This window comes from Peromyscus maniculatus, chromosome 3 (genome assembly GCF_049852395.1).
Source record: "Peromyscus maniculatus bairdii isolate BWxNUB_F1_BW_parent chromosome 3, HU_Pman_BW_mat_3.1, whole genome shotgun sequence".
Lineage (NCBI taxonomy): Eukaryota > Metazoa > Chordata > Mammalia > Rodentia > Cricetidae > Peromyscus > Peromyscus maniculatus.
In genome coordinates this window covers 52,386,760-52,408,360 of record NC_134854.1, presented here as the reverse complement: position 1 = coordinate 52,408,360, position 21,601 = coordinate 52,386,760, and the positions used below count along the sequence as shown (strand labels likewise).

At 52.5% G+C, this 21,601-nt stretch overlaps 1 protein-coding gene across 1 annotated transcript; it reads left to right on the top strand.

The window, feature by feature from the left end:
• The first annotated feature begins 3,340 nt into the window (after positions 1 to 3,340).
• On the top strand, positions 3,341 to 21,134 carry Clec2l (C-type lectin domain family 2 member L). The gene is made up of 5 exons (XM_006990419.3): positions 3,341 to 3,697; positions 15,017 to 15,091; positions 17,581 to 17,747; positions 18,649 to 18,749; positions 20,397 to 21,134. The coding sequence occupies exons 1-5, from the start codon at positions 3,514 to 3,516 to the stop codon at positions 20,506 to 20,508; spliced, it is 639 nt and encodes a 212-aa protein (XP_006990481.3). The 5' UTR covers positions 3,341 to 3,513; the 3' UTR covers positions 20,509 to 21,134.
• The last annotated feature ends 467 nt before the right edge of the window (positions 21,135 to 21,601 follow it).

Here is a 21,601-nt window from a genome sequence, read left to right as displayed (position 1 = left end):
GTATGGGGTTTTCTTTGTGGCTGAGCCTTCTAGAATTAGATTGTAGAAATGACGTGCAAGCTTGTGAGTGTATTTAAAGGATGATGAATCATAGATTTGAAAATAGTTTTAAAAATTACTTTTTTTAGAAACAGAGTTCCATGTAGTCCAGACTGGCCTTGAACTCACTGAATAACCAGGGATGACACTGAGCTCACGTCTCCGCTTTTCAAATGCTGGGATTACCTGCAGGTACTGCCAGGCTCTGATCTAAAAATGATAAATTTAAATTGTTGTCTAAATTGATCTCAGTGAAGAAGAGTTCTAAAAGCTGAGATGGAATTTCCTATTACCCCAGTGTGACAGTGACCCAAAATTACACTTCAGTTGATTTAAAAAAAGGAAATGTCATCCCCTGCCCCCAACTCTGGGTTTGTGGGCCAGGATTCACAGTTACATAATGGTGGGAGGAGACAAAGTCAACATTCTGAGACACAAGAAGGAATGCAGGGTCACCCGGCACAGAGCCCTGTAGACATAGGGACATGCATCTCAACAGAGAGCAATGGGAACCTGCCTGAGGGACAAGGAGGGGGTGGCCTGGGTAATGGGGGAAATGTTCCTAGACATCTGCTTCTTTTTTTAAAATGTTCTATTTGTGTGTGTGTGTGTGTGTGTGTGTGTGTGTGTGTGTGTGTGTGTGTGTAAGTCAGAGGATAAACTGTGAGAGTTGACTTTCTCCTCCTCCATGTGGGGTCCGGGGAATTGAACTCACGTCCTCAGCTTTAGCAGCAAGTGCCTTTACCTGTTGAGCCTTCTCGCCAGCCCACCCAGACCTCTGCTTCTTACACTCACTCCAGTTCTGATCAGGCATGTTTAGCAGTATGTGATGTAACTGTGGGGACTCTGGTGTCCCGTCTCTACAGCTGAGGCACTTGTGGGCCAAGCTGAGGCCCCCACAGTGTTCACACACATGCTTGCTCCTGAGGGACAGCGGGTACAGATTTAGCCTCACATGTCCACGGGGAGGGCCAGCTTAGGAACTCTGTCTCTCTCGGGGCTAGGAAGCATGAGTCCCACCTCAGTGGCCTCATGTGTCCATCACGGCAGATCTCCCCCGTGGTCTCAGCAATTCCTCACTGGCTGAGGTAGTCATGAATCCCCCCTCTGAGTTTGGGTACCCCAGAGCAGCTGGTGTAAGGATTTGAGATCAAGCAGGTTTGGAGGCAGTGAATCCAGAAGGCTCTGGAGGGGAGAAAAGGGGCCCATGATGGGCTGTGAGGACCCCAAAGGTTGGGTCCCTGTCTTGGATCAGACCCTGAAGTCTGCTGGTCAGGGCTGGAATGCTGCTAAGTCACCCCACTTCCACTGCTTGGCTGCTCCGCCCTGGTGCCCCTGTTTAGCCCATCTGTTCCTGGTAAGAGCCTCCTTGCTGACCCCTGCTCCACAGGAGCCTCGCCCCTTCTCCAAAGTTCATTTTCCTACAGTTGTTGTCGTCGTTGACTCTAACCTGCTGCAGCGTCTCGGATGCTTCTTGTACCAATATGATGAGGTTTGCAGCTTTGAGTCTGGTGCTCCACCTAGGCACTTCTCTAGAGAGGTAGAGAACGTTCTCAGAGCTAAAGGAGAGATAATGGTCAGTCTTAATCCAGGAGGCTTAGGAGGCAACAGATCTGGTGTCTGTCATCCACTCTCTGCTTTCTCCTAATACAACTGCATCACAATCACCACCATCACCACCACCACCACCAAAACCACCACCAAAACCACCACCACCACCACCAAAAACACCACCACCACCAAAAACACCACCACCACCACCACCACCACCACCACCACCACCACCCCACATAGGTCTTTCTTTAGCTCTTGAACTTACTATATAGTTGAGGATGACCTTGAATAACACTCAGTTAATGAGGTGCCAGGGATGGAACCCAGGGCTTTGTGCATACTAGGTGTCTTGGTTACTTTTCTATTGCTGTGAAGACACACCATGGCCAAGACAACCTATAGAAGAGAGAGTTTATAGGGGCTTACGGTTCCGGAAGATTAGGGCCCAGGGCTATCATGGCACAGCAGTTGGCAGGTAGGCAGGCATGGTGCTGGGGCAGTAGCTGAGACCTCACGTCTCATCCACAAGCACAAGGCAGAGAGAGAGAGGGAGAGAATGGAGAGGCTCAGCCATGCTAAGGCTGAGGCTATGACAGATCCTCTGAGGTCAGAGTAGAGGTCAGGAAAGGTCATGAAATGCATCTGGCCAGGGAGATGCCTTGTCAACCACACAACTGCCATGGCTGCTTTAGAAACTCCCTCGGCCTTTTTGGTTGTTATTCCTTGAGGCGGGGTCTCACTATACAAGCCAAGCCGGCCTAGGTCTATGTAGACCACCCAGGCTGACTTCAAACTCTCAACTGCCCTGCTTCAGCTTTTAAGCGAGACGCCAGATTGGGCTCCCATGCCCGGCTGTGCCCTGGGCTTCCTTACGTCCATTCTCAACCCACTGGGGAGGGTGCTAGCTACTGGAGGACAAGTCCTCACTGCTTAGTTGTGTTGTGATGGCACAAACTTGTCATCCCAGCACTTGGGAGGAAGAGACAGGAGGATGGTTGCAAGCTAGAGGCTAGCCTGGTCTACTGTGATTTCCAGGCCAGCCAGAACTACATAGCTAGAACCTAGTCTCAAAAATCCCCAAAGAGAGGCCGAGGGAACAACTTAGTAGGTAAAACGCTTGGGCCACAACCATAAGGACTGAGTTCAGATTCCCAGCACCGTGTAAAAGCTGGGCTGGCGTCAAGCGTCTGAAAGTCAGAAATGGGGGGAGGTGGGTAGAGACAGACCTATCCATGGAGCCGGTTGGCCAGGTAGTCTAGCAGAATTGGTGAGCCCCAGGTTCAGTGAGAGACCCTGTCTCAAAAAAAAAAGAGGGTGTCTAGTATGGTGGTGCACGCTTTGAATCCCAGCACCTGGGAGGCAGACAGGCTATGAGTCAGAGGCCATCCTGGTCTACATGGTGAGTTCCAGAGCTATATTAAAAGGGAAAGAAAAAAAGTGGAGACTAAATATACCCAATGAAGACCCCTGGCTTCCACGTGCAATTGCAAACATTGTCACATAAGCCAGAAATGAAGGGGGAAAGTCCCTGAATCAGGAGCCGGTTGGTCTGACTTTCTGGCTGCAGCGTTGCCCTGCCTTGTCCCCTTGGACCCTGGCCATCCGCTGCTCGGGAGTAGGTGGCGGGGCTGGTGACCTGGGCCGTCCTCCCTCCCCGCAACCCCGCCCGCCCGCCCGCGGTCGCAGCTCCCGCGCAGTCCCGGCTCCTCCCCCGCGCGGGGCTCGGCGCGCAGGCTGCGGCGCGTACAGCGGGGACCAGAGCGGCTCCGGCGCGGGGAGCCGGGCTCAGCCCCGCTCTGCGGACGCCGCGGCCCCGGAGCACGCCGAGTCGGCCTGGGGGGCCCGCGGGGCGCACGCAGCGCCGAGTGCGCGTGGGGCCGGGCCCCGCAGCCGGGTGCAGGAGTGCGCGCGCGCCACGGCATGGAGCCGGCCCGGGAGCCCCCCGCGCGCACCCGCCCGCCGCCCCCCGCCGCCCGCCCCGCGCCCGCTGCTGCACCCAGGCCGCGCTCGCCAGCCGAGGCCGAGGCCCGTGGCCCAGAGGGGCTGCTGCGGCGATCGGGGTCAGGCTATGAGGGCAGCACCAGCTGGAAGGCGGCCTTGGAGGGTAAGCTCTCAGCCTTCCATCCCCCGGCCCCCGACTCGGGACCCAGGAAGTGGCCAGTCACCTTGACAGCTCGCAGAAGGGAGGGTGATCCGGATAATTCATTCATTTCGGGCCAGGCAGAGGTCACCATGGGAGGAGGAGGGGCCGCTGGGGACCACCTCTGGTCACAGCCTTGACCTGCCTTTGCTGCCAACTCCCTCAGTGACCTTGGAGCACGCTTCATGCTCCAAACCTTATTGGGTCCGGTGTGAAGCACCTGCCCTGCTTGCCGAGTGGCGGCCTGAATCTATAGCAGAGAAAACACTTAGTGCTTCGTAAAAGCAAAAGCTCTGGTTCCCCGAGGTGATGCCTGTACTCTGTGGGGATGAGAGGGGCGCTCTGCTGGTGATGAGACAGATGAAGAGGAATCCCCAGAGGCCCTTTGTAGTGATTTCGGGATGCCACCTATCCCTTCTTGTCATAGTGGCACAGGGAGTGACCTCGGGCTCAGTGGGACCTCAGAGTTGACCCTAGGAGACAGTGAGGCTTCGAAGAGACTTCAAGTTCACTTGCTCTTTTAGGGAACTTGTGTTGGCTGCAGGTGAGTGGTACCGTTGGGGAGATGCTGGAGTTGGTCACAGGGAGGGTCAGCTTCCAGGTGCCTCTCAGGCTCCTACCCGGTGGGAACCGGGCAGCATTAACTAGGACAGAGTCCGAGGAGGGCATCTCAGAGTAGGTGATCTTCCAGGGATGTGGGACAGACAGAGAAGGAGTACCAGGTCAAGGAATGAAAGCAGGTAGCTGGAACTAGTCAGTCCCTTGTAGACAACCAAACCGTAGGGTGCTAGGTACTGATGAAGGCATGCGGAAGGAGGGATAGAGGGAGAGAAAAAATATGAAAACAGATATACCTGAGGGACTACCCAGGCCAGACTATGGAGTTTGTTGGTTTGAAGGAGCTGTCGAGGGTTTAAGAGAGCAGATCTGCAGGGGAAGACCTGCAGCAGATGGTTGGTGGGTGAGGAAGGTGGGTGGTGATCTGGAGGGGCAAGGCCACCCATGCCCAGATAGGTGAGGGGGCTGCCCAGCATGGAGGACCCTTGGCCAAAGGCTGTGAGCCATGGCGGACACTGTCTGTGGAGGGCTGTGCAGACTCTGAAGGAGCCCAGCAGTGGTTAGGAACCATGGAGGCAAAGACATAGCTTCCCAGAAGCAAGGCTATTACAGAGGAGAACCGGACCGGAAGCTTGTGTGGAACAGACTGAGTAGCCCTTCTCAGATGTGTGTTTCTGGTTAGTGGTTGGGTTTGCCCGTGACCTGAGCTTGCCCCCATCAGAATGGTATTTCTTGATGTCACTCCCGTCCCTAGGCTGCATTTCTTCTTTCTTTTGTAAGTATTTGAAAGGGTCATCTCTACTAACCTTTGCCCTTTCCCCCTTTGGTTAAGGCGATTTCAGGGTAGTGTGGCTGGCTGGCTCTGGCTCCATCTCTGGCCCTTAATACATTGACTCTTGTCCTTCCTACCGCCAGTGTGGCTGACTGACCCTGCCCACCAGCCGAAGAAGAGGCTACACGCTGGGCAGGAGGAAAGCGAGAAGCTTCCTGTGGTGGTCCAGCACACCATCGTACTTGGCATCTTCTTGCAGTCCAGCCTTGTCTCCTCTGAACAGGCGTGGCACCCGACTGATGCCATGTTGTCCCTCTTTTGGTCTCTGGTGCATGTAAGAGCACCCCCTCCCAATGGCTCTTGGGTGCTCAGCATCTTGGCCTGCTGACTGTCCTACAGGACTTTTTAGGTCCGCTGGTCCTCTGAGGGTCTTCTAGATGTTCCTTGGGTGTACCCTATCTCCATCCAAAGAGGAGCGCCCATGGGTGAGGACTGGTCCTTGCCAGTGGCTGCCACCGAATGGGACCTTTGAGCGGACTTGTTCATTCTTTCTACATTCTAAGACACCTCCTTAGGCCCTGGGCATATCCATCCCTCAGAGAGGGTCCTAGAACAGGGGCGTCAGTTTGGAGAGGTGCCAAGAGCTGGTACACTGGGCCGCCCGCCCACGCCAGCTGGTGGGTTTCACTTATTTAAACCCCAGTTTCCTCATCTTGTGAGTCATGTCACGCTTTCTACCTCAGTGCTAATCAGAGAAAGGTCTGGAGGGTAGGTTCTGTCGTGGTGGCTCCTTCCCAGCTCCCTGGACATAGAACCCAACAGCCTGGGTGAGGAGTCCAGGGAACAGGGGTGACCAGCTCAGCCGGAGGCCTTTGAGGTTGCCCTCGAGGTTGCTCCTCACTTCAGTTCCCTTGCTTTGCCCCAAGCAGCTGTGCCCCTCCCCCGACGGAGCTGAGTGTGTACCTCAGCGGTGGATCAGCCCTGGAGAGGATGTGGGCAATGAGCATCTTAAACATCTCACTCAAGGGCACACTGGCCGCTAACGCATGAAACCTCCACGGGACTTGCCATTGGGTCCTCTGATGTGAAAAGCTTGTCTTTCTCTGGGGCGACCGAGGACACTAGCTCAGAGGGGCTAACTGGACAGAGTCCAGCTGCACTTTCTGGGCACACAGCTCTCCTCTCCTGGCCCCTCAGAAGAGTCTGCCACCCTCACAGCTTGAGGGAATTGGAGGGCTCCAGGAAGAAGGCTGGGGTCTAGAAGACAGTCCTCAGTGACCAGTTAGCTCTGGAAACAGAAACCAGACATTGGTTGGCCCGTGAAAGCTGCTTTCCCTGCGGGTGTGAGTCTCAGGTGAAGGCTGGTAAAGCTGACCCAGAGGGCCCCACTGGGGTCTGAGAACCCTGAAGGTGATTCAAGATCGGGCTATTTCTAGCCTCGGACCTGAGAGTTGGGCAAAGTGTTCCAGGGTAAGAGAGAGGGGACAGAGTGACTCTGCATACCTCAGGCTATATAGATTTCCTGGTGGTCACCAATTCTGAATTTTTAATGTTGAAAGTTTTTTTTATTAGGCACAAACCCACAACTTCCTGATCAAAAAACCACACACATGCATTTGGCAAAAGCTACCTAAAAATTTAAAAATTACCAAGCTTCACATTTGATCATTTTAAAATAGTCAGGATTATGCTTGCCAGGCTGTGCCCTGGATGGTTTAGACGTCAGCCATGGGCCTTTTTTGGGATGCGGGTATGAGGGGGATCTGCGGTACGAAGAGCCAGTGTTTTCTAGTTGTCCTTTCTAATATTAGGCCAAATCATCCTCATTTAGAGGCCCAGGTAACCTGCACCTGTAACTCTAGCGTATGTGGATGAACCACTGTGTAGCGGGATGACGCTCAAGTTAGATGCTTGTGAAAAGTTGAACTGTTCACGCCACAAGAGCCACGATGAGCCCTAACTCCTAGGACCTCAGAATTTGCCCTTGGGTGGAATTGTAGTCCTGGCAGACATGATTAGTTAAGAGGAAGCCAGAATGGAGTTAGCGGGCCCCAATCCAATACGAACTGGTGTCCTTAGAGAAACAGCTCCACCCTGGAAGGCCATGCGCTAAGAATGACTGAGGTTGAGGTGGTCAAGTCATGAGCCAAGGGCTTTCAGCAGGACACCAGGAGCTAGGATGAGTCAAGCAAGGCTTCCCTGAGGATTTCAAAGGCAGCATGGTCCCACCAACACCTCAATTTTTTGACTTCTGGTTTTCATAACTATGAGAGGAATCCTTATTTTTGAAGGCACCCAGTTGACGGCACCTTAGTTATGCAATCCGAGGAAGCAGGCACCGTGTGGATCCCAACTATCCAGCCACAGGCTGCCAGGACGGTAGACCGTCAACAGTGTGTTAGAGTCACAGGGTGTCTGTCTGTCTGTCGTAGGGTTTCCATTGCTGCAGTGAAACACTGTGACCAGAAGCAACTTGGGGAGGAAAGGGTTTTTATTCAGCTAACACTTCTGTATCACTATTCATCATCAAAGGAAATCAGGACAGGAACTCAAACAGGGCAGGAATCTGGAGGCAGGAGCTGACGCAGAGGCCACGGAGGGGTACTGCTTACTGGCTTGCTTCCCCTGGATTGCTCAGCCTGCTTTTTTATAGAACCCAGGGCCACCAGCCCAGGGATGGCACCACCCACCATGGGCTGGGCCCTCTCCTATCGATCACTAATTAAGAAAATGTTCTACAGCCGGATCTTATAGAGGTATTTTCTCAATTAAGGTTCCCTCCTTTCAGATGACTCTAGCTTGTGTCACGGTGGCATAAGACCGTCTTCTGTCCACGCTGCATGGTTTAGAGAAAGCATCCCCATGAAGAAGTGAAGAAACTCTTCACTTTTGGTGATGATGGGGATATATGTATGTACACACCCTCCTTTTCTTTTTTTTTTTTTTTTGGTTTTTCGAGACAGGGTTTCTCTGTGTAGCTTTGCGCCTTTCCTGGAGCTCACTTGGTAGCCCAGGCTGGCCTCGAACTCACAGAGATCCGCCTGGCTCTGCCTCCCGAGTGCTGGGATTAAAGGCGTGCGCCACCAACGCCCGGCTAAAGGAAGTTTGTTTGTTTTTTTTTTTTTTTTGGTTTCTCTGTGTAGCTTTGCGCCTTTCCTGGAACTCACTTGGTAGCCCAGGCTGGCCTCGAACTCACAGAGATCCACCTGCCTCTGCCTCCCGAGTGCTGGGATTAAAGGCGTGCGCCACCAACGCCCGGCCTCACACCCTCCTTTTCTACGGAGTCCCTACAACTCAACTGAATTGTAAGGCTGACTGAGGCTACTGCAGTCAGCGTAGTATTCTGAATCCAGTCTGTATTGTGCAACGCAATGGCCGAGTCCTACATTAGGGAACTCAAGGGAATTCAGCACAGTTCTTTTTTTTTTTTTTTTTTTCTGTTTTTTCTGAGACAGGGTTTCTCCGTGTAGCTTTGCGCCTTTTCCTGGAACTCACTTGGTAGTCCAGGCTGGCCTCGAACTCACAGAGATCTGCCTGCCTCTGCCTCCCGAGTGCTGGGATTAAAGGCGTGCGCCACCACCGCCCGGCAAATTCAGCACAGTTCTTAATCCCACGGAGCTTGGGGCTGGTTGTCTCAGTGATGGTGCACAGAACTCACCATGTGGGATCCAGTTCTAAGCACCCTGCTGCCCTCCTTCAGCAGCCACGGGGCATCAGCACCAGAAACCTTCATCAGACCCAAGAGCCAAGGATGCTCAAGTGCCTGAGATCATACTTAACACAGAAGCGGCTCACATTGTCTCAGATGCTTTAAACATCGCTAAATTCACCATAATATCAAATATAATGTGAATGCTAGGTACTTAGGTGCTCTTCTGTATCGTTTAAGGAAAGACAACACGATATAAAAGCCTGTACATGCTCAGTACTGATGCAAATTTTTCTCATCTCAATCTAGAGTTGGTTGAGTGTGCGGATATGGACCCACAGATAGGGAGGGCCTTGTGTACATTGATATCTCATAAAAATCTGAGGGGTAGATACTGACGTGAGGAAGGTGGAGCAGAGCAGATGTTCAGTAACTTTATTATGTGTCCACATCGAGCAAAGGTCAGAGTATGGCCATGAACCTGGGAAGTGACTTCAGATGCTGTATTCTCGTCCTCAGTAGGTAACTCAGCACACAGGCTTGGAAGAGGAGACAGAAACACTATGCAGCAGTGTGCTCTCCACCGTAGCACTGTGCGGTTCTGGGAGACACAGACGGTGCTAACTCTCCCCCGACCCTCAGGACAGCAGAGCAGTGGGGACCCGCTCCGAGTGTCGGGGCAGTCTTGAACCTCCGCTCTCATACTTCCTGAAGCCGCCCACCCCGACTCCGGGTGTGCTGCCACTTGTTTTTACTTTTTGGCTCTTTGCCTCTTCTGGGGGCCCACCACCCAGCTCCCAAATATTCACACATGGAGTCTTATTCATATAAATGCCTGGCCTTTGCTTGGCTTATTTCTAGCCAGCTTTACTTAAATTATCCTGTCTACCTTTTGCCTCTGTGATTTTACCGTTCTCTATTTCTGTATATATTTTTCTTTCTTTCTTATTCTGTGTGTGGCTGGGTGGCTGGGTGGCTGGCCCCTTCTTTTCCCACTCTTTGATCTTTTGCTTCCAGATTTTTTATTTATTTATTTATTTTTCTCTGCCTTTTATTTATTTTTCTCTGCCTGCCAGCCTCACCTATCCTTTCTCCTGTCTCACTATTGGCCATTCAGTTCTTTATTAAACCATCAGGTGTTTTAGACAGGCACAGTAACACAGCTTCACAGAGTTAAACAAATGCAACATTAAAAAATGCAACACATATTTGCATCATTAAACAAATGTTCCACAGCATAAACAAATGTAACACATCTTAAACTAATATTCTACAACACAGGTGGATGCAGGCATAGATTCCAGGTGTAGCTCAGGGTAGACCCCTATAGGAACCCAGTGTAGACCCCTCAAAGAATCCAGTGCAGACTGCAGCAGGACGCCAGCATAGACCCCTGGAGGAACCCAGTGTAGACCCCAGTAGAACTCAACACAGACCCCTGAGAATTGTAGCTTAGTTCCCCAGAGAAACCCAGCATAGGCTTCTGGAGGGACCTAGTGTAGCCTGCTGATGGAGCCTGGCATAGGCCTCTAAACCTAGTAGAGATCGCTGGAGGAGCTTAGTGTAGACCTTGGAGGAGCTTAGTGTAGGCCTCTAGTGGACCCCAGGATAGACTCCAGGAGGAATATACTGTAGACCAGATAGAGCCCAGCATAGGTCTCTAACTGAGCCTAGTCTAGACCCCTAGAAAATCCTAGTGTAGAACCCTGGAAAATCCTAGTGTAGACCCCATTGGTGGAGCCCAGTGTAGACCCCTGGAAGAGACAAGCATATAGCCCTGGAGGAAACTATTGTTGAACCCTGGGATAGCCCAGTGTAGAACCGTGGAGGAACACGACATAGACCCTTGGAACAGCCCAAGGTTAAGTCTCTAGAGCAGTGGTTCTTAACTTTCCTAAGGCTGCGACCCTTTGATACAGTTCCTCATGTTGTGGTGATTCCAATCATAAAATTATTATTATTATTTTTATTATTATTATTATTACTATGTATTTTGAGATAGGGCTTCTTTATGTAGCCCAGGCTGTCATAGAACTAGCACTGTAGACAAGGCTGGCCTCAAACTCACAGAGATCCGCCTGCTTTTGCATCCTGTGTGTTGGAATTAAAGGCGTGCGCCACTATCACCTGGATCATAAAATTATTTTTGTTGCTACTTCATAACTGCATTTTGCTACTGTTATGAATCATAATGTAAATATGTGTGTTTTCGGATGGTTTTAGGAGAGCCCCCCAGGGTTCGCGACCCACAGGTGGAGAGCCACTTTTCTAGAGGAACCCAGCATAGGCCCCAGTGGAGCTCAGTGTTGACCCCCTGAGGAACCCAGCTTAGTTCCTGGAGAAATCCCACATAAACCCCTGGACCAGGCCAGTGTAGACACCCGGAGACCTCTGTGGAGCCCAGTGAATTTCTGGTGGTGCATAGACCTTGCTCAAAGGAAGGATTCCAAAATGTTTGTGGATCTTACAGGTGAAGAGCACTGAATACAGGATTTCACTTTCCATCACTTTAGAAGCCCTTTAGCAAGCAGGAGAGGGACATTTTAAACACTGATCACAATAAGAACTGGAGCTAAGAGCTTGTGAGATGGGGGCTGAATGGTAATGGACTTAGGTCCGCCTGTGAGAGACCAGTGAGCCGAGGGGACACAGGAGTCACACTTGAGGATCCAAGTGCTCAGGAACAGGGGGATGGTGGGAGATGGGCTGAAAGCAGGAAGAAGGGCATGGAATTTCTTTCACAGATATGGACCCCAGATCTAAATATCCTGTCCCCATCTCTGGCAGGAACTTGAGGTAAAACTCTCAAGAATCAGGGCTGCTGTACAGGACTACATGAGGAGCAGGGCATGGAGTCCACCTTCACACACTAAGTGTGGAGAGCACTCTCCCACAAAGAGCCTCTCCAGGCTTATACCTCGGGGGAGGACACAGAAGAGGTTCCTCCAGAGGCTCCAATCTACCCAGGTGGAAAAAGCCAAGAAATTGAACAGCCTCAGATCAACCCAGGCAGAGCCCCTGCCATGCTCCCACATATGGCAGTGGGGCTCACAGGCTCCAGGGAACCCCTTATTCCTCCTGCCTTAGCTGTGACCAGTAACCAAGCACCTCCAGGAATCGGAAAAAGCATTTTGAAGACTCTGTGGGGGAAAAGTCTTCCCACCTCTCCTCTGCTCAAACAACTCTCAGCAGTGCCTTCAGAGAAACGACTACGTCACTGAAACAAGACCAGGTCCCTCTAAGAGAGGACACCATAGCACAGCCGGAACAAACCCCAAACACCTTAGATTATCACCACAGAAGGGGAAAGCCTGGTAGAGGGTGAGGGGGTGAAGGTGAAGAAATCCTCCCAGAAATAAACCAAAAAGGTAAAGAGCTAACAGGAGGAGGGGGAGGGGAGGAGGAGGGTAGAGGAGGATGGAGGTGGAGAGGAGGAGGGACAGGGAAGAGGAGGGACAGGGAGGAGGAGGACCATTTAAGAGCTCAAATATTTGGAGACTTTTGACTTTTAGGAGGAAATCAGGAAATGAGAGAGAAGAAACCACCAATGATATAATTAAAGAACAATTTTCTGGCCCTGCAGGACATGAATTTCCAGGTTGAAGGGACCCATCAGTTGTCTACTAAAGTAGATAGAAATATCTATGTCCAACCAATGTATGACGTGCAGGATGGAATTCTTGGATAGAAGCAAATTCAGGAGTTGAAATAAAGTGGCTCATGGTGAGAATAGAGAGCGAGGCTTTTCAAAAGCAGCAGTGGTACCAGATGACAATAAATACTTCCAAAGTTCTGAAGAATGACTTCAAGATAAAATAGTACTCCAGGAGTACCGTTCACCATGCTATTGAAGAAATCTTGCTTGGTGTTGTGCACACACACACTCAAGTCAGTACCAGCTGGAAGAGGGATCTGGATCTAGAGCTGGAGTTCCTGGCAGTTGTGGGCTGCCTGCCGTGGGTGCTGGGAACTGAATTCAGGTCTTCTGCAAGAGCAGTTCACACTCTTTACAACTGTTTATCTCTCTGTCCTGCAGGGCCAGAGAATCGCTCTTTATTTACATCGTTGTTGATTTCTTCTCTTTCCTTTTCTGATTTCCTCCTGAAAGCCAAAGTCTTCAAATGTTTGAGCTCTTAAATTGGTCCTCCTTCTCCCCTCCCCCTTCCTGCTAGTTCTTTACCTCTTTGGTTTATTTCTAGGAAGATTTCTCCAACTTCACCCCCTCACCCTTCTACCAGGCTTTCCCTTCGGTGATGATAATCTAAGGTGTTTGGGGTTTGTTGTTCCGTCTGTGCTATGGCGTCCTCTCTTAGAGGGACCTGGTCTTGTTTCAGTGACGTAATCATTTCTCTGAAGGTACGGCTGAGTTGTTTGACCAGAGGAGAGGTGGGAAGAGTGTGAACTGTTGTGAAGTTCACACTTCGCACTGTTTATCTCCCGGCCCCCTGGTGGTACCCGTGGGGCAGCCACGAGAAGGTGTGCTTAAGATGAAGGTGTGAAGCACACAGGAGCGGACCCTGGGGAGGAAGAACAGGAAAGCCAACAGGATTGGGCCAGAGAAACTCTCGGGCCACTGGTTCAGGGGTCTCCAGCCAGTCAGACTTCCAGGCCAGGAGGGTCCAGAGGCCACATCTTTGAGACAATTGTTTTGGACTGAATGTTAATTTCCTCCCGGTATTCCCACGCTGAATTGCTAAGCACCAGCGTGCCGTCCAGCAGCGTATTTCTACATCGAATGGTCAGGACAGTAGAAAAGCCAACCACAGAGTTTAGAAGAGGCATTCCTATCTCCAAGATGCCGTGGATAATGGTGATGATGATAATAGTAAGAAAAAGGAGAGGTGTGGGGAACTGGATCCCTGCAGTGTTGCTGACAGAAATGTAAAATGTTACAGTCGCTGCGGGAAACACGTTGATGTTTCCTCAAAAAGGTACACAGATTTAGCACATGATCCAGCAGCTCTGCTCCTAGTCATGGACCCCAAAGAACTGGAAGCAGGGACCCCAACAGACTGGTCCACATGTCCCCAGCTGTGCTGTTAACAATGGTCAAAGTGAGGCAGCCCAAGTGTCTGCCTGGTTTCCCTTCTGTTGCTGATAAAAACCCGAGACAGGAAACAAGTAGGGTTTATTTCAGCTCACAGTTCCCGGCTCCAGTCCATCATTGCCGGGAAGTCACAGCAACAGCTTGGAGCAGCTGGTCACATCTGCAGTTAAGGGCAGAGAGAAATGGACGCATGATGCTTACTGTTCAGCACACGCTCTCTATTCTACACTTGAAGCAGGATCCCAAGCCAGGGAAGAGCGCCACCCACAGGGCGCTGGTTCTTCCCACAACAATGAACACAGCCAGAGCAGTCCCCCACAGACATGCGCAGTCTGAGCTAGACAGTCACTGAAACCCTCTTCCCGGGTGATTTAGATTGTGACGTTGACCATTAACACTAACCGTCACCAATGGATAGAGCATCTGTGATATAGCCGTAACATTGGATAATGAACCATAAATGGGTTAAGGTTCCGTTGCATGCTACAACATGGATGAGTCCTGAAAACATGTTTAAGTGAAATGGGCCTGACACCAAAGGAAAAGCACTGTAGGAGTCCACTCATGAAATAAGTTGGGTAGAGACAAGGCAGAGGGATGGCAGCTGGGAGATGGGGCGCGGGGGCTGCTGTTTAGAGGGTACGGAGCCTCTGCTTACAGAGGTGAAAGTTTTGCAAACAGATCACGGGCCTAGCCTGGCTACACAATGCTATGAATTGAGCACTGAAAATGGTTAAAATGGCAAATTTTATGATGTATTATATGTATCTCACAAAATACGTATCACAATAAAACAAGAAACCTCTCTGTTTTAAGTCTAAAAGGTTTACTTTGCCACAATAAAAATGTTAGGTGGAAATAAAAGTGAATGAGGAGAACCTGGAGGAGTGGATGTGGGATGACAGATAAGGATGGGCAAGATGTGGGGAGGTATGTGTGGAGGAGGGGGGCCTGGGGAGCAGACACCCCGGCACAAGGCTGTGAGCGTGGAATGAGCGAAGCCTGGAAGGTGCTGGAAAAACAACAGCAGAGTCTAGGTCAGAAAACCGTGGCTGCCACAGACGGAGTCTGTGGGCAGCAGACAAAACTGAGGCCATGGTCCAGAAGAGTCTCTCAAAGGGCGGGCATCATCCAGGCACCCTGAGGGCTGGTTCCACCCGATAAGGCTCTTGCTGTTAGGACTTGGGCATGGTGGTGGGGGTTGGAGACAGGGCAACAGGGTGGCAGCTGATACTGACCCATTTCTCTCCTCCTTAGATACCACCACCCGTCTGCTGCTGGGGGCCATTGCCGTCCTTCTCTTCGCCATCCTGGTGGTGATGAGCATCTTGGGTGAGTGTGCACGTCAGAGTGCATCAGCAGCCTGGTTTCTGCACACCTGGTCCCAGCATGTCTAGCTAGGCAAATTCTTCCAAATATTAGGAATGGGGGAAGGCACACAGTAAATTGGAAGTAAAGTGGTTGGTTGTTTATAAAATTGTAGTCTAAAATACAATTCCACATGGACTGTGCATGTCCCATTCACTGGTCATGTAGGAAGCAATGGTACCAAGGAATTAGTTCATAAATACCATGGGCATTCAGAGCAATCTAGGCTAGGCAGGCAAAGCCTATTGGAGGTGATAATTTGGAGATATGAGACTTTAAATATCACATTCATTCAACAATCACTTGTTGAACTTGGCTCCATGTAAGACCCTAGACTAAGTGCTGGTGTAGGGTGGAGACTAGGAAGAGGCAGGGAGAAGGGAGCCGGAGGGAGAAGGGAACGTTCCCTGCATTTATTGATTCTCCGTTGTTTTTAGCTCAAATTAACCCTTATGCCAAAGGGGCATCCTTTGGCGTGAAATACTCTAGATGCTACACAGGCTTACAAACAAGGAGTGCTTCGTGCTAGTGAATGTGTTACAGAGGTAAAGCAGGGCAGACCAGGCTCCCAACAGGGATATGAGCGCCCTGGGGAGACTTCTGGAAAAATGTCTTGGCCTCTGTGGAGTTTGTAGAAGTGATTGAAGTTTTTCGTCTCCTCCTCCTCTTCTTTTTGAGACAGGCTCTGATATTGCCCAGGTTGGCCTTGAACTCCCTGTGTTGTTGAGGCTGGCCCTGAACTCCTGTTCTGACTGCCTTCACCTCCCCAGTGCTGAGATTAAAGCTATTCTGTGCCACATCGGGTCTGTCTGGTGCGGGCCAGCAGCCCTGGCTTATGGAATGCTGGGGACCAGACCCAGGGCCTCGTGTGTGCTAAGCAAGGCCTGACCTGCCTCCCCACCCTCCTGTCCTCAGTCTTCCAGTATTTTATTTTTATTACTCTGTGTGTGTGTGTGTGTGTGTGTGTGTGTGTGTGTGTGTGTGTGTGTGTGCAGGCAGACACGGTGCTGGAGAAGGTGCTGAAAGCTCTACATCTTGATCTACAGGCAACAGGAAGTGAACTGAGACAGTGGGCATGGCTTGAGCACTGGAGACCTCAAAGCCCACCCCCACAGTGACACACTTCCTCCAACAAGGCCACACCTACTCCAACAAAGCCACGCCTCCTAATAGAGCCACTCCCTATGAGATTATGGGGCCAATTACATTCAAACTGCCACAGTCAGCTTTGGCTACCTGAGACTGTGTCAAAATCCAAAACTAAAACTTACCTATAAAACTTCAAATGGGCCAGGCACTGAAACTCATGCTTTTAATCCCTGAACTTGGGAGGCAGAGGCAAGCAGATCTCTGTGAGTTTGAGGCCAGCCTGGTCTACGTAGTGAGGTTCAGGCCAGCCAGGGCTACATAGTGAAACCAAACAGAACCTCAAATGATCCCAAGAGAAGGAGAAACGTGTAGAACAAAGCCAGGCAAACTTCTGGTTTTGAATTGACATGTGTTCTGATCTCCAGGAGACACAGAGTGTGAGTAAGACATGGCAAAGAGGTCTTGGAGCGTTGATGGACATTCTGAACTGCTTTCCCAGAAAAGTGTGTGTGTGTGTGTGTGTGTGTGTGTGTGTGTGTGTGTGTGTGTGTCTGTGTCTCTGTGTGTGTGTATGTGTGTGTGTGTGTGTGTGTGTCTGTGTGTGTGTGTGAGCTATGGAGGACCAAAGAGGGCATGGGATCCCCTGGAACTAGAGTTGTGGACAGTTGTGAGCTGCCCCGTGAGTGCGGGGAATCGAACCCAGATTGTTTGGAAGAACAGCCAGTGCTCTTAACCTCTGGTCTTCTCCCCCTCCCCCTCCACTTTAAGAAACTACTCTTTATTTAGTGGTGGGGTTGTGGGTGTAGCAGCCAGGGGACAACATGCAGGAGTTAGCTCTCGACTCCTCACTGCCCACTGCGTGGCTCCCAGGGATACAACTCAGGTTGTCGGGCTTGGAGGCCAAGCGTCTTTCCTCACGGAGTGAGCCATCCACCTGGCCCGGGACTCAAATTTAAAAGGAATTTTCTAGAAGTTCAGTGGTAAGCAGGGTTGTGAAGCTAGCCAGTGAGGGAGAGCGTGGTTGTGAGGGTGGCACACTGTCCTGGTTATAGAGAGTGGCCTGCAGGGCCCTTCTGGTCTGAGTTCCTAGGGTTTAGAGAGAGGCCTTTCCTTGGGTCTGTCCCTCTGCTGTCCACCACGGTAACACAGTGGCCACCTTCCTCAGTGGCCTCTTCCCGTCCATTCCATCTGGAACTCCTCCCTGGGGCACGGTGACGTCAGCAGTGCCGCTGAAGGACACAGAAGCCCAGACGGAGGGAGGGAGCTGTGGGCAAAGGACTGGAACATAGTGTCACCAGGCGTCCTGGGAACATGGCAGTGGCCAGGCACACCCGAGATACCCAGCCCCATCCCTCTCCCTGCAGCTTCCAAGGGCTGCATCAAGTGTGAGACGCCCTGCCCCGAGGACTGGCTGCTTTACGGGAGGAAATGCTACTACTTCTCCGAGGAGCCTAGAGACTGGAACACGGGGAGGCAATACTGCCATACCCACGAGGCAGCCCTGGCTGTGGTCCAGAGCCAGAAGGAACTGGTGAGAGCCTGGGTCAGAAGCGGGGGTGGGATGGCGGGGGGGGGGGGGGGGGGGGATGGGGGGGCAGGCCCGTGCCCAACTCTAAGGGGAGATGCACACCCAAGTGGAATGACCCTCTGGGTGCCTGTGTCCGGTCACTCAGCCACTGTGCAGCCATGCGGAGACAGGTGAATCCCCTGGGGTCTGACCACTTGAACCTCCAGCCTCCAGGCCACTTCCTCCAAGGCGGCTTGGCTGCGCTAAACTCAGTATTAAAAGGATGGATTAGAAGATGTGAACACACATGGACAATGTGACAGACATTCTCATTTCCTCCCATCTAAATCAAGGCACTGCCTCTCTGTTCACACCTTGAGCTGTTTTGCTAATAGAAAGGTTAAAGAGACAGAACCCCTGATCTCTTGGTCATTTTGGACGTTATGACCCAGAGCTGCACACTTCTAAACGAGGAGTCGGTCTCAAAACCAATTTCTGTTTGTCTGCGATGCACAGTATTTCTGTGCCACTTTCTGAGAAAGTCCCAGAAGTACAGGTAGGATAACCTGTTGTGGTAAGATTTGGCCAGGAATCTAACCTATCCTGTGGGCCACCCCCAAACTCCCAGCTACTTAAATGAGGCCAGCTGGGGGGTGGGGCCATTTTCAGGCTGTTGGGGACATCTGTCCGTCTGTCTGTCCATCCGTGCGTGGTAAGCTTGGGAAGCTACTCCCGTCTTGCTCCAGCAGTGTGACTGCCCAGGGCTCTGTAGTCGTTGATCCACGCTCTCCCAGCAAAGTGACACACCATCTCAGTACCCGCCACACCTCTCCAGGGCCGCATCTTCCAGGCCGAGCCCGGCTTGGGCGGGACAGCAGCCACAAAAGGGTCCTCTATGCCTGGGTTTCTCTCTTTTCGTTCGCAGGAATTTATGTTCAAGTTCACGCGGAGGGAGCCCTGGATTGGCCTACGCAGAGTTGGAGACGACTTCCACTGGGTCAATGGGGACCCGTTTGACCCAGACACGTGAGCTGAGGCTCCATTTTCTAGGAGGGAGTTGAGCTTAGACTGGGAAAGTGTAAAGCCCCAGGGGTGGCTCTTGGACAGATACCTGTGTTTTTGTGCTAGCTAGAGTTGATAGGTCTCTAGGGCATGTGTGTGCGGGGTGGGGTGGGGTGGGGTGGGGTGGGGGGGTGGGGTGGGGGGTGGGGTGGGGTGGGGGTGGTGGTGGTGGTCTGTGGCAGGGTCCCTTTATGAAAGTGTCCTCATTTCCCAGTAAGTCCGGCCTGGTTTGGTAGCCCTGCCATACACAGAGCTAGCTTCTCAGTGAAAGGTGCAGGTGCCCTCTATCTGTGACTACCCCATCTGCGCCACTCCTGTGGGCCAGAACTTAGTCACATGTCTGCACCTGGTTGCAAGGGATGATGAGAGGTATGGCTTTTGTAGGTAGTGGGCCCCAAATGCATTGTGGCAAAGGCAGACAGGAACCCTGAACACAGTTGCCCGTGGCATGACTGATCACCTTTTCCTGTGACAGCATCTTCTGGCACGGGTGCCCTGGGGGAGGCGTTGGGCGCACAGTGGTGCTGTGTTTGTGTGGCCCACGTGATGGGGCAGTGACCTCGGGCAACGGGGGTAGCAAGTGCAGCTGTGCAGGTGGATTGTGGTGGCGGAGGTCAGTGTGGAGGCAGGGTTGGTTTAGGGACAGGCAGGTCACTTCAGCTGCTAGTCCAGACTACCTGTGGAGTCCTGTGCCCTAGGGTGCCAGGTTGGAATGAGCATGGCTGCCAATCTGACGGAGATGGCAAGAGTGTCCCCAAAGCAGGAGCTGAAGTGAGATGGCAGCGGGGCTGGTGACGAGTGTGGCCCACCTGAGCCTAGTGCCAGCCAGCAAGCCCTTCCCGTGTCTTTTCCCGACACCCCGTGCTCAGGGGCTCCGCCTCTTCCCTCGCCCCTCAGCCTCTTTCTCCCAGGCCAGACCATGGAAGAGCCTTTCTTTACCTTTCTGGAAACTTCTTGCTGTTAGTGTCCCGGGGGGGTTCCGGAGGCTAGGGTCTCTCAAGGGCTGACCCCTGGGCAAGGACCTTGCCCTTGGGTCCCCACCCTTTCAGCTGCCAGGGAGTGAGCAGGGACCGGGTGAACGAGCATGGTTTTTACGGAATGCTCCCAGGGCTGTGCGTGGTTTGGGTGAATTCCAGGCCGTGCGGCCCCATTCTTCCGTGTGACTACATTCCTGAGCTTTTACTGTGGGCTGTGAGGGGACCAAGAGGAGCAGGGCGCAGAACCCGGACCCTGTTCAGAAGCTGGCTGCCTTGGGGACTGGTGGGAGCCGACAAGCCCCTCAAGGCTGTGATGAGAGGTGCCTCATGGTGCGGACAGGGTTCTGTGGGACGTAAGGCGGGCAGAGGGTAGCTCTGAACTGGGCACCCTGGAGCTGACCTTAGAAGGAGGTAGAATAGGGAAGGCAGGGAGCTTTGGTGGCGGGTGCGTGCACGGTCCCGGGGACTGGAGCATAGCGCCGGAACGGTGGGGGACTGAGCCTGCAAGGTGCACCAATGTCTGTCTTGGAAGATGCTCCAGCGAGGGCCAGAGGGCGGGACAGGACCTGTGGGACCACCTGCGCCGGGCGGCCGGCCTGCGGCCTGCGAGCCTGACCTTTCTCTTCTATCACAGATTCAGCATCTCGGGTACGGGGGAGTGCGTCTTTGTGGAACCCACCAGGCTGGTGTCAACCGAGTGTCTGACGACCCGGCCCTGGGTGTGCAGCAAGATGGCCTACACGTGACGGGACCCAGGCCGGAGGTGGCCCTCTGCCCAGGCCCGAGGGCGGCAGTGTCTCTCCTCCCACTGGCTTCCAGCAGGAGCTGCCGCCCTCTCTGAATGGAAGTAGCGGGGAGGGTGGCCTCGGTCACCATCCCCTCTCAGGCTCCAGAGCTCTGAGGCCCTGGTTCCCGGTCTCTCTTGTCCCCAGGCAGGTCCTGCGGCTTAGCAGTTATATCTCATGTGCTAAGTAGTGTAGACATCTTGCCCCCATACACACAAGCACACCCGCGTACACACGCGTACGCACACGTACACAACACACACACACGCAGGCTCTCCGTAACAGGTCACCCTTCCTCGGCTCTGCCTGGAAGCTTCCTTACTGCGGTCCTGGTGCTTCTGGGCAGAAGCGGGGCTGACACGGATTGTATGGCTTTCGGCTCAGCAGCCTGGCCTCCCGGTGGTGGCTTCTCTCAGGTGGCTGGGGGAGGCAGGCAGGTACAGCTTCCTCTGCACCTTGGAGAGAACAGCCCGCGGCTGGAGGCCCCTCTGTCTGTCCTCCCTGCCTTCCCGGGGTCCTCAGGCAGGGCCCCTGCTGTGCTGAGGTGCTGATGTATCGGTCACTAATGGAATAAAGACATGACTGCATCTCTGAGTCTGCTGCCATTTGTCCGGGGGCCAAATCGCTTGGGGAGGAGCAGAGGGCAGTCTCTGGGGGCCACCATAACGATGCGCGTGGCATTGTGTGGGGACCTGGGATGATAAAAGTGAATAACAAAACGGAACACCCTTCCCAGCTCAGGCTTCATTTCATGGTGGCAGCTGTTAGTCTTACCTGGGTGTACCCCCATTCTGGTACTTTCAGGGCCATTTAACTCAATATGACAAATGCTTATTCACACCTACTATGCTGGCTTGTTTCATGTCAACGTGACTCAAGCTGGAGTCATCTAAGAGGAGGGAACCCCAATTGAGGAAATGCCTCCATAAGATCGGGCTGTAGACAAGCCTGTAGGGAATTTTCTTAGTTAATAATGGATGGGGAAGGCCCAGCCCATGGTGGGTGGAGCCATCCCTGGGCTGGTGGTGGTCCTGGGTTCTATTAGAAAGCAGGC

Excerpts from the sequence above, each read along its gene's own strand:
- Clec2l (XM_006990419.3), top strand. The coding sequence starts at position 3,514 with ATGGAGCCGGCCCGGGAGCCCCCCGCGCGCACCCGCCCGCCGCCCCCC. Across the intron at positions 3,698-15,016 it reads CTGGAAGGCGGCCTTGGAGG|ATACCACCACCCGTCTGCTG; the intron begins GTAAGCTCTCAG and ends TCTCCTCCTTAG. Across the intron at positions 17,748-18,648 it reads TCCAGAGCCAGAAGGAACTG|GAATTTATGTTCAAGTTCAC; the intron begins GTGAGAGCCTGG and ends TTTCGTTCGCAG.